General features: G+C 31.8%; 1 protein-coding gene across 1 annotated transcript in view; it reads left to right on the top strand.

Moving 5' to 3' along the window:
• Positions 1-13195, top strand: part of FCHO2 (FCH and mu domain containing endocytic adaptor 2) — a 104144-nt gene that overhangs the window by 58940 nt on the left and 32009 nt on the right. The window contains exons 10-15 of the mRNA XM_081053137.1: positions 1102-1174; positions 4424-4448; positions 9786-9846; positions 10119-10291; positions 11725-11736; positions 12110-12134. Coding sequence (XP_080909263.1) covers positions 1102-1174; positions 4424-4448; positions 9786-9846; positions 10119-10291; positions 11725-11736; positions 12110-12134 — 369 coding nt within the window. The remainder of the gene's footprint in view (positions 1-1101; positions 1175-4423; positions 4449-9785; positions 9847-10118; positions 10292-11724; positions 11737-12109; positions 12135-13195) is intronic.

Raw genomic sequence — 13195 nt, 5'->3', positions numbered from 1 at the left:
TTTGGAGAAATGGTTTGCTGTCATGAGTAAGGTTATTACTGGAGCAGTCAGGAGCTCTGGGGCCCAGATTTCTTACAGTTACTAGCTACTTGACTGAGAGCAATAGTGATTTAAACTCTACTTCAACGTTTTTTATTGTAAAATGTAGATAATAAATAATACCTACTCTGTGAAAATAAAAAGGTGTTTGATTTTTTGAATAATTTAACATAATATGCAAATACATGGTTGAGGGAGTTTGTTTTGCATGAAAGCAAATACATTATCCTAAGACACGTGGATTCTAATCCTAGCTGTAGTGTTCACTAGTTGTATAACACTAACTGAAAACAAAAACAAAAAATGCTTTTGAGTTTCCTGATCTGTAAGATGAGAAGTTAGCTTAGGTATGCTCTAGTTCTCAAAGAGTGAACAGCTAGGCTTTAAGTGCTGAATTCCATCAACAATTAATAGCATGACTGATTTTTAAAAAATAATATGTCATGCAAGAAAAGGAGGGAGAACTGCCATATTAGGTAAAATAAAGATGGTATTTGTTCCTCAGTTATGGTAGGATCCACTTACAACGTTTATATTAGAGATAACATATGGACAAAAGAATGCTATATAAGTTTTCATGTTGTACTATTAATGGATCTGTTGTGTCAGCTTTTTGATCTATTGTGTCAGCTGTTTATTTGAAATAACACATTAATATTTTGTGACCCTCTAAACAGGAAACATGATTTGACCTTTATTTATAACAAAATATAATATAGTGAATAATGTTCTTTCTTTGAAGTTTAAGATATCTGCAAATGCTTATTTTGCCTGCGGTGACTTGGGGGAGATTTAGGAGAAGCAAAGAGAATTTCATTAGTTGAGTGAATGTTTTATAACCTTTTGGTGAATAATAGGCTATATTAGATTAACATAAGAAAAGTCTACATGGACTGTAATTCTAATTTAAATAATAGGGTCTAGCAATAGATACTTTTATTTCATCCAAATTTAGTGTCAATAGTTATGAGCAAATTGTGTCAAGATACAAGATATATTCATAAGTTTAATATATTTATCAGGAACAGTTATGTTTTTGTAACAGTATACATTTATTTTAAGGTATAAAACCAAGGAAAAGAAAGACTTTTGGTTTGCCAGGAATAATCAAAAAGGAAAAGGATGCAGAATCTGTGTAAGTATATTAAATATTGTCAAAATCCTTTCTGTTGTTATAAATAATTCAGACTTGTTTTGAATTTAAAAAGGAAAAGTTCTTTTGAAAATAACTCACACAAACTTTTCTAAATTTCACTTGCCAGGTCCTCTGATTTTAGTTAAAAGCATTAACTTTCCTTATTTTAAAATTTCGATACGAAAGCTTTAGTGTCTTCAAGTTGAAACTTTAAAGATACTCTTATTTTATAAAATGATACATGCATATTTTGAAAAATTAAAACTGCAGAGAAAACTGAAAATTCTTCTAAGTCTTAATGGCTAAGGAAAAACCCATAGTCAACAATTTGATGAAAATCCTTCTAGACAACTCTAAGCATGTAGGCATATAGCAATATATGTACAGATGCTACTTGACTTATGATGGGGTTACATACTGATAAACCCATTGTAAGATGAAAATAACGTAACTCAAAAATGCTTTTAGTATACCTAACCTACCAAACATCATAGCTTAACCTAGCCTAGTTTAAACGTGCTCAGAAAACAATAGGCAAAACACACTGTCAACACAGTACAGACAGTCCCCGACTGAACAGTGGTTCAACTTAATGATTTGTCAGCTTTGCGATGATGCGAAAACAATACACATTCAGTACAAACCACACTTCAAATTTTGAATTTTGATCTTTTCCCAGGCTATTGATATACATAATACGATACTCTCGTGATGTGGCAGCCCAGCTCCAGCCCCCATCCAGCCACGCTATCATGAGGGTGAACAAGCAGTACTCTGCAATGTACTGTATTGCCAGCGTCTCTTGGATATTGTGTTCTATGGTTTTGCCTCCCATCATGTCTACAAAACACCCATCTGTGTCTCCTGCTTTTGATAAGAAGAGAAAGTCAATTACTCATGAGATGAAACTCAAGATAATTGCCCATCTGGTGGCCAATGTGTTCTGAGCACATTTAGGTAGGCTAAGCTAAACTATGGTAGGTTAGGTGTATTACATACATTTTCAACTCACAGTATTTTCAATTTACGGTGCACGTATTGGGACATAACTCCTTGTAAGTCAAGGAGCATCTGTCTGTACACTGTAGAGTATCAGGTGAAGAGTATTTTAAGTCAAACCATTGTAAGTCGGGAACCATCTGTACACGTAAGTGGAAAATGTTAAATGTGGGAGAAAAAAAGCCCTAACATATTTTCAGCATCTATACTAGTCATCATTTTTAGATGGAGAATGGAGTATAAATTCTATTTACCTGTTTTTGAAAATAAGAAATTAGTATGTAAAGAATATATAATTAATATACAAGAAATTCAAGTAGTATTGGTTAAGTGAGGTTTTCTACCTTGACTACACATTAGAACTACCTGGGAAGTTAAAATAAATATATCTGTGCCAGGCCCCATCTCAGAGCAATTACTAAACCAAATTCTTGGGTGTGAGGCCCCAGCATAGTTTTTGTTTTGTTTTAAGCAGCCTAGTGATTCTTAATATACATCTGGGGTTGAGAATCATTGAGCTATAATTAAAAAGACAAGCTGGAATTAAAGAAGTCTTTCTGTAATTACTCAACCCATTTAGACTGAAGAGACACTAATTAAAAGTCTTAAGTGATTTGTTGACTCAGTAACATTGGCTGAAAATTTGTTTAAAATCCTAATTCTCTAATATATTCAGACCTCTCAAGAGTTACTATTTTGATGGGCATTCATATTTGCGATACAAGAGAACAGTTTGTGCTGTGAGTGTTCTTGCTTCCTATCTAGTTATATTTTTATCACCTGAGGTTCTCAGAATTTCTGCAATTCTAAATGTCTGTTTCTTCAGCCCAAGTGGTATTTGGTTAACAAGTTAAGACCAATTGGAAAGTGATTCATAGCTGTAGTTACCATCTCTTCTGCAAATGTCCCTTTTGAGCATTTATGAAAGGGGTATTTTGCTATGGAATGGAACCTAATCTCTTTATAACACTGGAAATACATTTTGACATCTAAACAATTGATTTGTAAGTAAATTTTTAAAATGCAGCCAATTCATCTGTTAGTGACTATATTATAGAAAGTAATGGCCATAGATTAAAATATTTTTATAATATGTGTTTTTCACAGCTGTTCATTCAGTAAGGTTATAATATTTTTGCCTATTCTGTGTTTTAAAAATAATTTTTCGTGAGTCATTTCCCAATATGCTCGTTAGGCTACTTGGATATTGGAGTATTATTTTACTGATGAGAATACTAGGGCAGAAAATTTTTCTTAAACCACTATACCGTGATTGCCTTCTTTCAACACTTCCTGGCAGAAAAAAATGTTAGAATTCACTTTGCTTTAAATGCTGGAGGCTCTTGGCAAACTTCTTATAGCCTGAAGGCTTTTGAAATGCCAGCGGTTGTGGAAGAGCTTGCTCTTCCTGGGGCTTCATCTGCAGTTCTCATAGAGCCCACTGTGAAGGCATACAGATGAGTGCTTTACCCCCAAAACTGGCGAGTTCTGGCTTAAAGCCAGAGAGTAAACCTTTATACTTGCTTTTATATTTAAACTGTATCTTCTAAAAAAGGTAGAAAGTATTAATAGAAATGTTCTAACATCTTAATTGATTTGATTCTATAGAGGGATTGAATATATTGTTACACTGCCTTTCCTGGAACATTTCCTCAGAGTATGCATAGGTTTTCCTTATATACCAATAAGGAAGCTCTTTTTCAAAATTTGTAATTTTAAGTGACGTTTAAGTGGTTATAAAGACGTGGGGTTTACATTTACCCTGTCTCTTTGTTCTTCTATTTGGATTAATAGAGTAGTCATCTCCTTCTTTTTTTCATCTTTTCAGTCAATTCCATCCTATCTTCCTATAAGAAAATTATTCAATTTGTAGATTTTTCTGGTTTGTGCTTAGTCTTTGGGTGGATAGAGATTCTTCTCCCTGAAGAATTGAAAACCACTAGAAATTTTTGTAGGACTTACAGCTTCCTTAATAATGATTCATGTGTATATTCATGGAAATGAAGTACTTTTGAAAGTAGTTTTAAAAATACTTGTGTTTTATTTTATTATGCATTATGGCTATAGGAATGCCTTCTTTTGAATTTTAGAACTATTTGGTATATTTTAATGTTTATGATATGATTTCTCAAAATATTTTTGTAGAGTTTAAATTTAGGCTTAAATACCAAGGTAAATACTTTCAATATAGTATTATTGTCAGATAGTTCTAATAGTTGAATATTTCTAATATTTTGTTTGTTTTAATAGGGAATGCCCTGATGCAGATTCACTTGTAAGTACATTTTACTTTGATATAAACAATTTAAATTAGCTGTTTCCATTAGGAAATTCCCAACGTATTTGGGTTGTTTACAAATTTCTCCAAGAAAAATACTAACCATTTTATTGTAAATTCACTCTTAAAATTATTTTACAGATGCCTTTTGGCTTTATATTATCAGATGCTTTCCTATTAAACAGAAAATATTTCTAACTACCTTTGAAAAGTGGACATTTAACTTAAAATTGGAGTGGTGCCATAGCATATTGCTTTTTCTTGGGAAATATGTCAGATTTCAAATCTTCATACTGTATTTTAAAATGGGTACCCTTATTAATTATTCATAGATCTATTGAAATAGTACTTTATCTGTTTATTTAAGTTTTAAGAGATTGTCATTTTAGAAAAACAACAACCATGGTTAGTTCTCTTCTGTGCTTTTTGTTTTAAAGAAATTTTTTTATATTTAAAATTATATAATATTTTATATTTAAATATATTTATGCCATAATTAAAGAAGACATCAGTGGAGCTCCTGTGGTTACAGTGGGAGAGTAGATTTACCAAATGGTGTAATATGAAGACAAACAAATTTTTCACATTGATCATTAAACACTGGTCAAGTTGGTAAGTGTAGTAGAGTCAGGCTATCCATCTCCTGTGTTTATAGTTCTTGCTTATATATCTATTGTTTCTGTTGGCCCCAAAACATTTTGATCTTTTACAGCACAATGATATAGCAAAGAACTAGATATTTTGTGAAACTTTGTGTTTTATATTACTTAAGATAAAACTAGTACTTTGTTTCATATTTCAGCTTTAAAATAAGACAACTTATAATTTTTAAATGATTTTTAAAGTAAATTTGTAGTGAAAATAATGGAATAGACTTCTGATGAGCCCTAGGAATCATCAGCATGTTTTTGGAGTTAGAACATTTAATCTTAACATTTGCCAGTTTTGGTACCCTTGGTTTACTGATTAACGAAAAAACAGATGTATGTGGCATTTACTTTTAGTACTCATCCATTTTTTTTTCTGAATTAATTATAGCATTTATTTGATAATTGCAACATTGTATAAAGTCATTTAATACTTCACGTATTATTTTATATACATTCCCTTAAATAAAACATTTCTAATTCTCTCAGCTCATTTATACTATACTATAATGATCAATATTAACCAGTTTTAAACTTTAGTCAGTACTTACCTGAAATTAGGAAAGGGCTTTTAAAGAAGACAGAAAATTCTTATACCATGTGAGAAGTGATTGATAAATTTGACTATGTAGAAACAAAAAACTTATAAAGTTAGAAAAAATATACCATAGAAGGATTTGAATAACTAAATTGGCAGAGTATTTGCAAAACATGTAACAAGGGACAAATTACTTTCCATTGTAAAGTTTTTACACAAATCAGTATAAAAGGTAAGCTAGCATCCCAGTAGAAAAAGAGCATAAAAATAAAAATAGGCAAGTCTCATAAAAAGAAATAAAAGTGGTGAATACCTTAAAAAAATATTCAAAATGATAGTCTCATTCTGATGCAAAATAGAATGAAATTACCATGTTCACCTGTCATATTGGCCAAAGTTTTAATACACTCATACTGTTAGTAGGAATGTAAATTGGTACAATTTGTTTTGTGGATAGTTTGACAGTATCTATCTCCCCATAAGGAATGCATATTCTTTTTGACCCCGCAATCCTGCTGCTAGGGGTTTACCATTAAGGCTCTCCTTACAAACTTATATGCAGTTCATCAAGATACACGCATACATATAGAGTGGGAGGGAGAGAGAAGTAGAGATAGATGTTTATTTCAACTTATTTATATTAGGAAAAAACTGGCAAAACTAAAGCATCCATTAAAATGGGATTGGTTCAATAAATTATTAAGCATTCACTTGATGAAGTAACAGTCAAATGTTGTATAGAGTTACATTGCTGTGTCTGCTGACATAGAAAGAGCTTTCTAAATATGAAAGCAAGTATGATCTTATAAATAATTGCTGTTTTAAAATATGAATGTGTGGGTACGGTTGTCCCCTTTCCCCATCCATGGTTTCTCTTTCTGCAGTTTCAATTACCTGCGTTCAACTGTGGTCAGAAAATAATGGAAAATTCCAGAAATAAACAATTCATAAGTTTTAAATTGCACACCATTCTGAGTAGCACGATGAAATCTCATGTGGTCCTGCTCCTTCCCACCCAGGATGTGAATCATCCCTTTGTCCAGCATATCCACGCTGTGTATGCTGCCCATCCATTAGTCCTTAGCAGCCATCTTGGTTATCGGTTTCACTATAGCGATATCCCAGTGCTATGTTCAAGTAACCCTATTTTAATTAATAATGCCACAGTCACATAACATTTACTGCAGTATAATGTTATAATTGTTCTATTTTATTATACTTATTATTGTTAATCTCTTACTGTGCCTAATTTATAAATTAAACTTTATCATAGGAATATATGTATAGGAAAAAACATACATGTAGTGTTTGCTACTATTATTATTTCAGGCATCCACTGGGGTTTTGGAATGTATCTACCTAGGATAAAGGAGGACTGCCTGTATATGTGCTCTCTTTTTAAAAAAAGAATGAGTTACACGACACTTAATTGGGGTTACCTTTGGAGAGAAGGGTTGCAATGGTAGTCAGCGGGGAAAGGAGGCTTTCATTTTTTGTTGTTTCATTTGTGGCTAGCCTCACTAATTACTTACAAAAAAATCAGTAGGCCACCTTAGTAGGGAAACTGTTTGTTTTTGGTTCTTTTTTAAAAGGTCTATGTAAATAAAAAAATCGTACTGAAGTACTGCGTCTTTTGAAAGTTGACCAAGGAAGTTCTTTTCTTTTGGTTTTGGCCAGCTTCCCCATTCCAAACAGAGAGATTGAAAAATATTCCATTTGCTTGGGAGCCCTATCCCAATATACATTTTTTAAATCACTGCCACTATCCACCAAAACTGCCTCTAAGATTGGTGGGTGAAGTTAACCACTCTTTTTCGTCTTCGTACTGCTTTTGACTCAGTGCTTTGCTCCAGCAGTGTGGACCCTAATATAGAAATTATGGGTTGAAGGGACCAAGGAGTAAACAGGTAATGTGTTAGTATTTATTAGTAACAAGTTTCTATGAATAGTTCTAGAGTTAAAAACCTAGTATACTGAGAACCATTGCTTTTTTTTTAAACTTTTTATTTTGAAAGAGTTACCAATTTACAGAAAGTTGCGAGGCTAGTAGTACAAAGCATTCCTATGTACCTTTCACCCCATTTCTGCCAATGGAGATCCGGAGATCACAACCAGAATATTGACACAGACACAGTCAAAGCAGAGCATTTCTGTTACCACGACCATCTTTTATGTTGCTTGGTCTTTTACAGCCACTTCCCTTCCATCCCTACATTCTTAACCTCTGGCAACCACTATACCTTTTCTCCATTTTTATAATTTTGTCATTTCAAGAATGTTATCTAAGTGGAATTACAACATAGGTACCTTTTGAGATTGGCTTTTTTACTGAGCACAATTCTCTGGAGATTCATCCAGGTTGTTGTGTATTTGAATAGTTCATTCCTTTTTGGTGCTGAATAGTATTCTGTGGTATAGATATACCAAAGTTTAACCATTCACCTATTGTGGGACATTTAGTTGTTTCCAGTTTTGGGCTATTAGAAATAAGTTTCTTTGAACAGTCATGTACAAGTTTCTGTGTGGATATAATGTCCCTCTCTGACCCTGGTAATTTTCTTTCTGAAGTCTGTTATACTTAATAGTAAGGCAGTCAACTGTACCTTTTTATTTTTCTTAATGTTTGCATGGTACATTTTCCCATCCTTTTACTTTTGATCTACCTATGTCATTATATTTGAAATGAGTTTCTTGTAGATAGCATATAGTTATGTTTTTTTTAATCTATTCTGCCAATCTCTGTCTTTTGTTATATTTAGACCATTTATATTTAATTATTGGCATGTCAGGACTTAGGCCTGCCATTTTATTTTTTGTTTTCTGTTTGTTCATTTTCATTTTCTCTTTTTCCTGCTTTCTGGTGTTGTTTTTTCCCCCATAAAGATAAGCAGATATCTGTTATTTTTTATTTTTCCTTCTTACTTAAAATGTACTATATATATATATTCTTTTGTACATTTTTTAGTATTTCTTGGATGTCACTTCCTATCTGTTCATAGAAACCTTTCTCTTTTTTTTTAATAGCTGCCTAGTACTTTGTTTTGTGTATGTACCGTATTTTATTCAACTATGCTTGGATAGTTAGGTGCTTGCCAATAATTTTGAGTTACAGGTAATCTTTGATGAATACGTTTGTCGTATATATGTTTTTAAATTGTTGGGGGGGTGTCTTTGGGGTAAATTCCTTGAAATGGAATTCCTGGGTGGAACAGTGAACACATACATATTTTTGTTAGATATTGTTAAATTTCTCTCTGTAGGGATTATACTATGGTAAGTCCTCACTTAATCTCGTCGATAGGTTCTACCACTTTAAGTGAAACTACAGAGGGTGCCAGAAATATGTATACACATTTTAAGAAAGGAAAAAACAGCATTAAAATTGTAATACTCAATATATACATACCGATAACAAAAGATGAATACAAGTCATGTGTATACATTTTTTTTTGGCATCCCCAGTATATAGAAATCAGTTGTACCATAGGCTAATTGATCTAAATAGGAGTTAAGTTTCTGTGGCATCTCATCAGTGTTAAAACAAAAACAACCTTGTTTGAAGACCTGCAGTGTTTCGTATTTATGCCAGCAAGTATAAAAGTACATTTCCCCACAGCTTTTCTAGCAGAGGGTATCTTTTGAATTTTTGCCAGTCTCATGAATAAGATGTAGTAGTATTTTAATGTAGTTTTAATTTTTTTTGGTAGCCTTTTATTTCTATTTTCTGTTCTATATTTTTGATATATATTTCCATTTACTTAAGCTGTCAGTCCTCTGATTTCATTGCCTTTCTTCCCTAAACACACACATTCTTGTGCTTTTATTTCTTTACTTGAAAATCTGGGTGAAAGTTTAGTTATCCACGGAACTGCTGTCATTCCTACCCGAACACTTGTTCTCTTCCTTTAAGTCCTTCTCCTGTTTCATTTTGCAGTGCTTTTCTATTTCGGATATCTGAAACATGGAGTGTGATTTGAAGTGAATTAATTAAAAGATGTAATTTCCCCACAGTATTATAATTTTATAACCTGTTGATAGTTGATAAATGATAACAGTCCCTCAATAATATTCCAATCTATTTTGTTAATCTCTAATATTTTTTGTAGTTGGAGTCATCATTACAGTAAAGTTTTTTTCTTCTTCCCATAGAACATTCCTGATGTAGATGAAGAAGGCTATAGTATAAAACCAGAAGCAAATCAGAATGATATCCTTTTATCATCTGGATATTCTTATGGGTTATGTTGGCATAGAAGTAGACAGTTAAAACACAGTAATCTATTTAATAAACAGTCTCCAAATTTGTAATTATAAAATATGACTCCATATTCATTTGACATGTTTTTATTAATAAAAGTTGTTACATTTCTGATAAAGCAATATTATCTCTTAAAGGTTGTTGTTCTTTTTTGTAAATGTGTGAAAAACCTGTTATGCATCCATATATTTTAAAAACTAAATTTTTTAACTGACACTCACATACCAAAGAGAACCATTTCTACTCATCTAGTGATTCTGATTCTGAAGATGAAGAACCAAAGAAGTATCGGATAGAAATCAAGCCTGCGCATCCACACAACTCACATCACACAATGGCTTCCTTGGATGAATTAAAAGTGTCCATAGGAAACATAACGCTGTCCCCGGCGATATCTGTAAGTCATGAAATGAGCAAGTTCGTACTGCTTACGTAGCCGTCTTCCTTTTTCCTTAAAACCTCATCTATCTGCCTCTGGCTAATTTTAGGAATCATGAAAATTAAAACATCACTTAGCAATAGTTAAGCATGTTGTATGAGGAAATATTTAATTTATAACTTTTTCTTTTTATTCAGCTTTATTGAGGTATATAGTTTATAGTTTTTATATAGGCAAATGAACTTGTGAGTGTGGCTCAGTTTTGCTTTTTTCTGAAAGTATTTTACAAAGGAACCAAAAAGTTGAAAATCCACTGTTTTCACTAGTTGTTGTATTTTATAAATAGTGCTGTGTATCTCAGGCAGAATTTGGTGAACTGACAGTATTAATCTTTTCCTTATCTTATTTTAAAGTTTTTGTTCATGTTTTGTGAACTATATGTAAAAAAGGAATTCCTTAAAAATGATTTAAAGATTAAATTATATCTTTGCATTTTTTTTGGTCTCTATAACATTTGTTTTTCCATACTTTTCATAGAAGGAAAGGCAAAGATAAGAATTCTTAGTGATAGTGATAAATTCCTTAGTTCTAAAACCACACTTAGTTGCTTTTGAGGGAGGAAAAAAATCATAATACATCTTTCCGTTGATGTCACATTCTAAATTCAAAAATGTTGGGGCAGCTGGATGGCTCAGATAGAGCACGAGCTCTGAACAACACGGTTGCTGGTTCAATTCCCACATGGGCCAGTGAGCTGCGCCCTCCACAACTAGATTGGACGACGACTTAGAGCTGATGGGCCCTGGAAAAACACACTGTTCCACAATATTCCCCAATTAAAAAAAAAAAGCAAAACTGTGGGGTGAAAAGCATGTCTTAGAATGACGTTTAGTATATATGTACCATCATAATTGATATTAAAACTATTCCCCTTGATAATGGAGAATAAAAGTTCTTACAATTATTATTATTACTTAATTATATATTTTAAATAGTCTATGTGTATTTGTTTGGATAAAAATGTTCTCCTAGTCATGCACTTTTAGAATTTAATTTTAGAAGTATTTTTCCATCATAAAAACCGATTTCTGAGTTTGAGGTTTTATTCTACCATTACTAGTTAACATTAAGACTAATGTCAAGATTAAATTATGGTATATATATGAAGTAGAAAGTTGTGAAGCCATGAAAAATTTTTATTGTCTAGGAGCATAACTAATTTAAAATAGTATGTATGTAAATAAAGAAAATCCTAGAGGAATATACAGCAAAATGTTAAGCATTTATCTCTGGGGCGTGAGGTCATTGATAGTTTTAAAGTTTCTCTTTTGTGCTCTTCTTTTCTGTTTGTTAAAAAAGTGGATATGTTTTAATTTCATGCTCAGAAAATAATCATAAAATTTTTAAATTCTAAAATTAACAGTCTTTTTTTTCCTTCCATATGCTACTAGAGACACAGCCCAGTAAGTGCAAGATTTTATATTTTTACGTGAGTTAAAAAAAATCATTGTAATGTTTGAACATTGATTTTCAAAATATTTGTGTTAAACTTTTTAAGTTATCAAGTCATAGTAAGTTGCTTTAGATACTAATTTAATATTTAAAAACATTTTATTGAATGTAATGTTAAAAGTACATATATTATTATTCTTTACTATAAAACAAAAAGTATTGAAAGTGTTTTCTGTATTTCTTTTTATGTAAATAGTTTACAATTAAGCGGATACACTAAAAGCAGTTTAAAATTAGGTTCCCAGTATTAACATTTTACTAAATATTTTATTACCAAATTAAATTATTATTTAATGGCACTTAGTGTTTGCATTTCTGTTTTAGGTGCAGCTGAATCAGAATTCGTCTAGTAAGTTTGACATTTAAGTTGATTGTTTTACGTCTCTTAAAATTTATCAGGCAATTTGTTAAGCTTGTAGCCTTATATATGTAGTTACAGAAATAATAGTCTTTTCTCATTAAGAGTCTTAACGACAGACTTAAAAGGATATTTACTGTGTAACAGAAGACAAGTTATTTATATTATTTCTTTTAATATTGAGACATGCTTTAAATTTTAACACATGGCTACAACATTTTTCAGAAATCAACCAAGCCAAAGAGTAGCTTCTGATTAAAAATGTTAAACTGTCTGTATTTCATGAGCCAGAAGGTATTTTACAAGTTGAGTTATGTTTTGGTTTACCTATTTTAAAGTCATATCACAATTGCAATTTCTATTATATGGTTTTTAGTATAGCAATTTAATGATATTAAAAACGTTTTTGGGGTGTTAACACCTTGTGCAGAATCATGCATTATAATAACAAGGGTTGTAGAAAAAAGAGAATTGAGGCAGTCTACTGAAAAGCTATGCAATTTTGCAAACACAGTGCTGAATAAAAACTTTAACATCAATTCAAAATACTCTAGCTCAATTTAAAAGACCTGTTAAATTCATAATAAATGCCAAAGTAAAGTAAGATTTTACTTTTAAAAAGAAATGAGGAGTAGCTTGATAACCGAGGATATGAGGAAAATGAGGATAAAGGGAGACTACCAATTTATGGAGATGAGGGCAAAATGCAAAAAGATGGAGAAAAGCACCTTAAGCTCTTTGAGGCAGAACAAATGCCAAACTGAGCCGAATGGGACAGTGCAGTGTGAATGGGCATCAGATACAGTGTGGTATTCCTCATAGTTTCCTGCATTTACCCATGTTGATGGATTTTTGCATTCATCAGCGACTGCTTGATGATGCAAAATGTTAAGGGAAATGTGCTTATGGTGATGCAGGGAACTTTAAAAATGCTTTCATGATTCATTAGTTAAAATTATTGAGTGATACATAAGTATTAAACATTTGTTCTAATTTTTAAAGTTATAGCCCATTATACTCCTCTGAACAGCAATTTTTTAATAAATGTGAGT

Source organism: Rhinolophus hipposideros (assembly GCF_964194185.1).
Source record: "Rhinolophus hipposideros genome assembly, chromosome: 7".
NCBI classification, from domain to species: domain Eukaryota; kingdom Metazoa; phylum Chordata; class Mammalia; order Chiroptera; family Rhinolophidae; genus Rhinolophus; species Rhinolophus hipposideros.
Note: the sequence above shows the minus strand (reverse complement) of the source record. Positions and strands in the feature narration are given on the sequence as shown.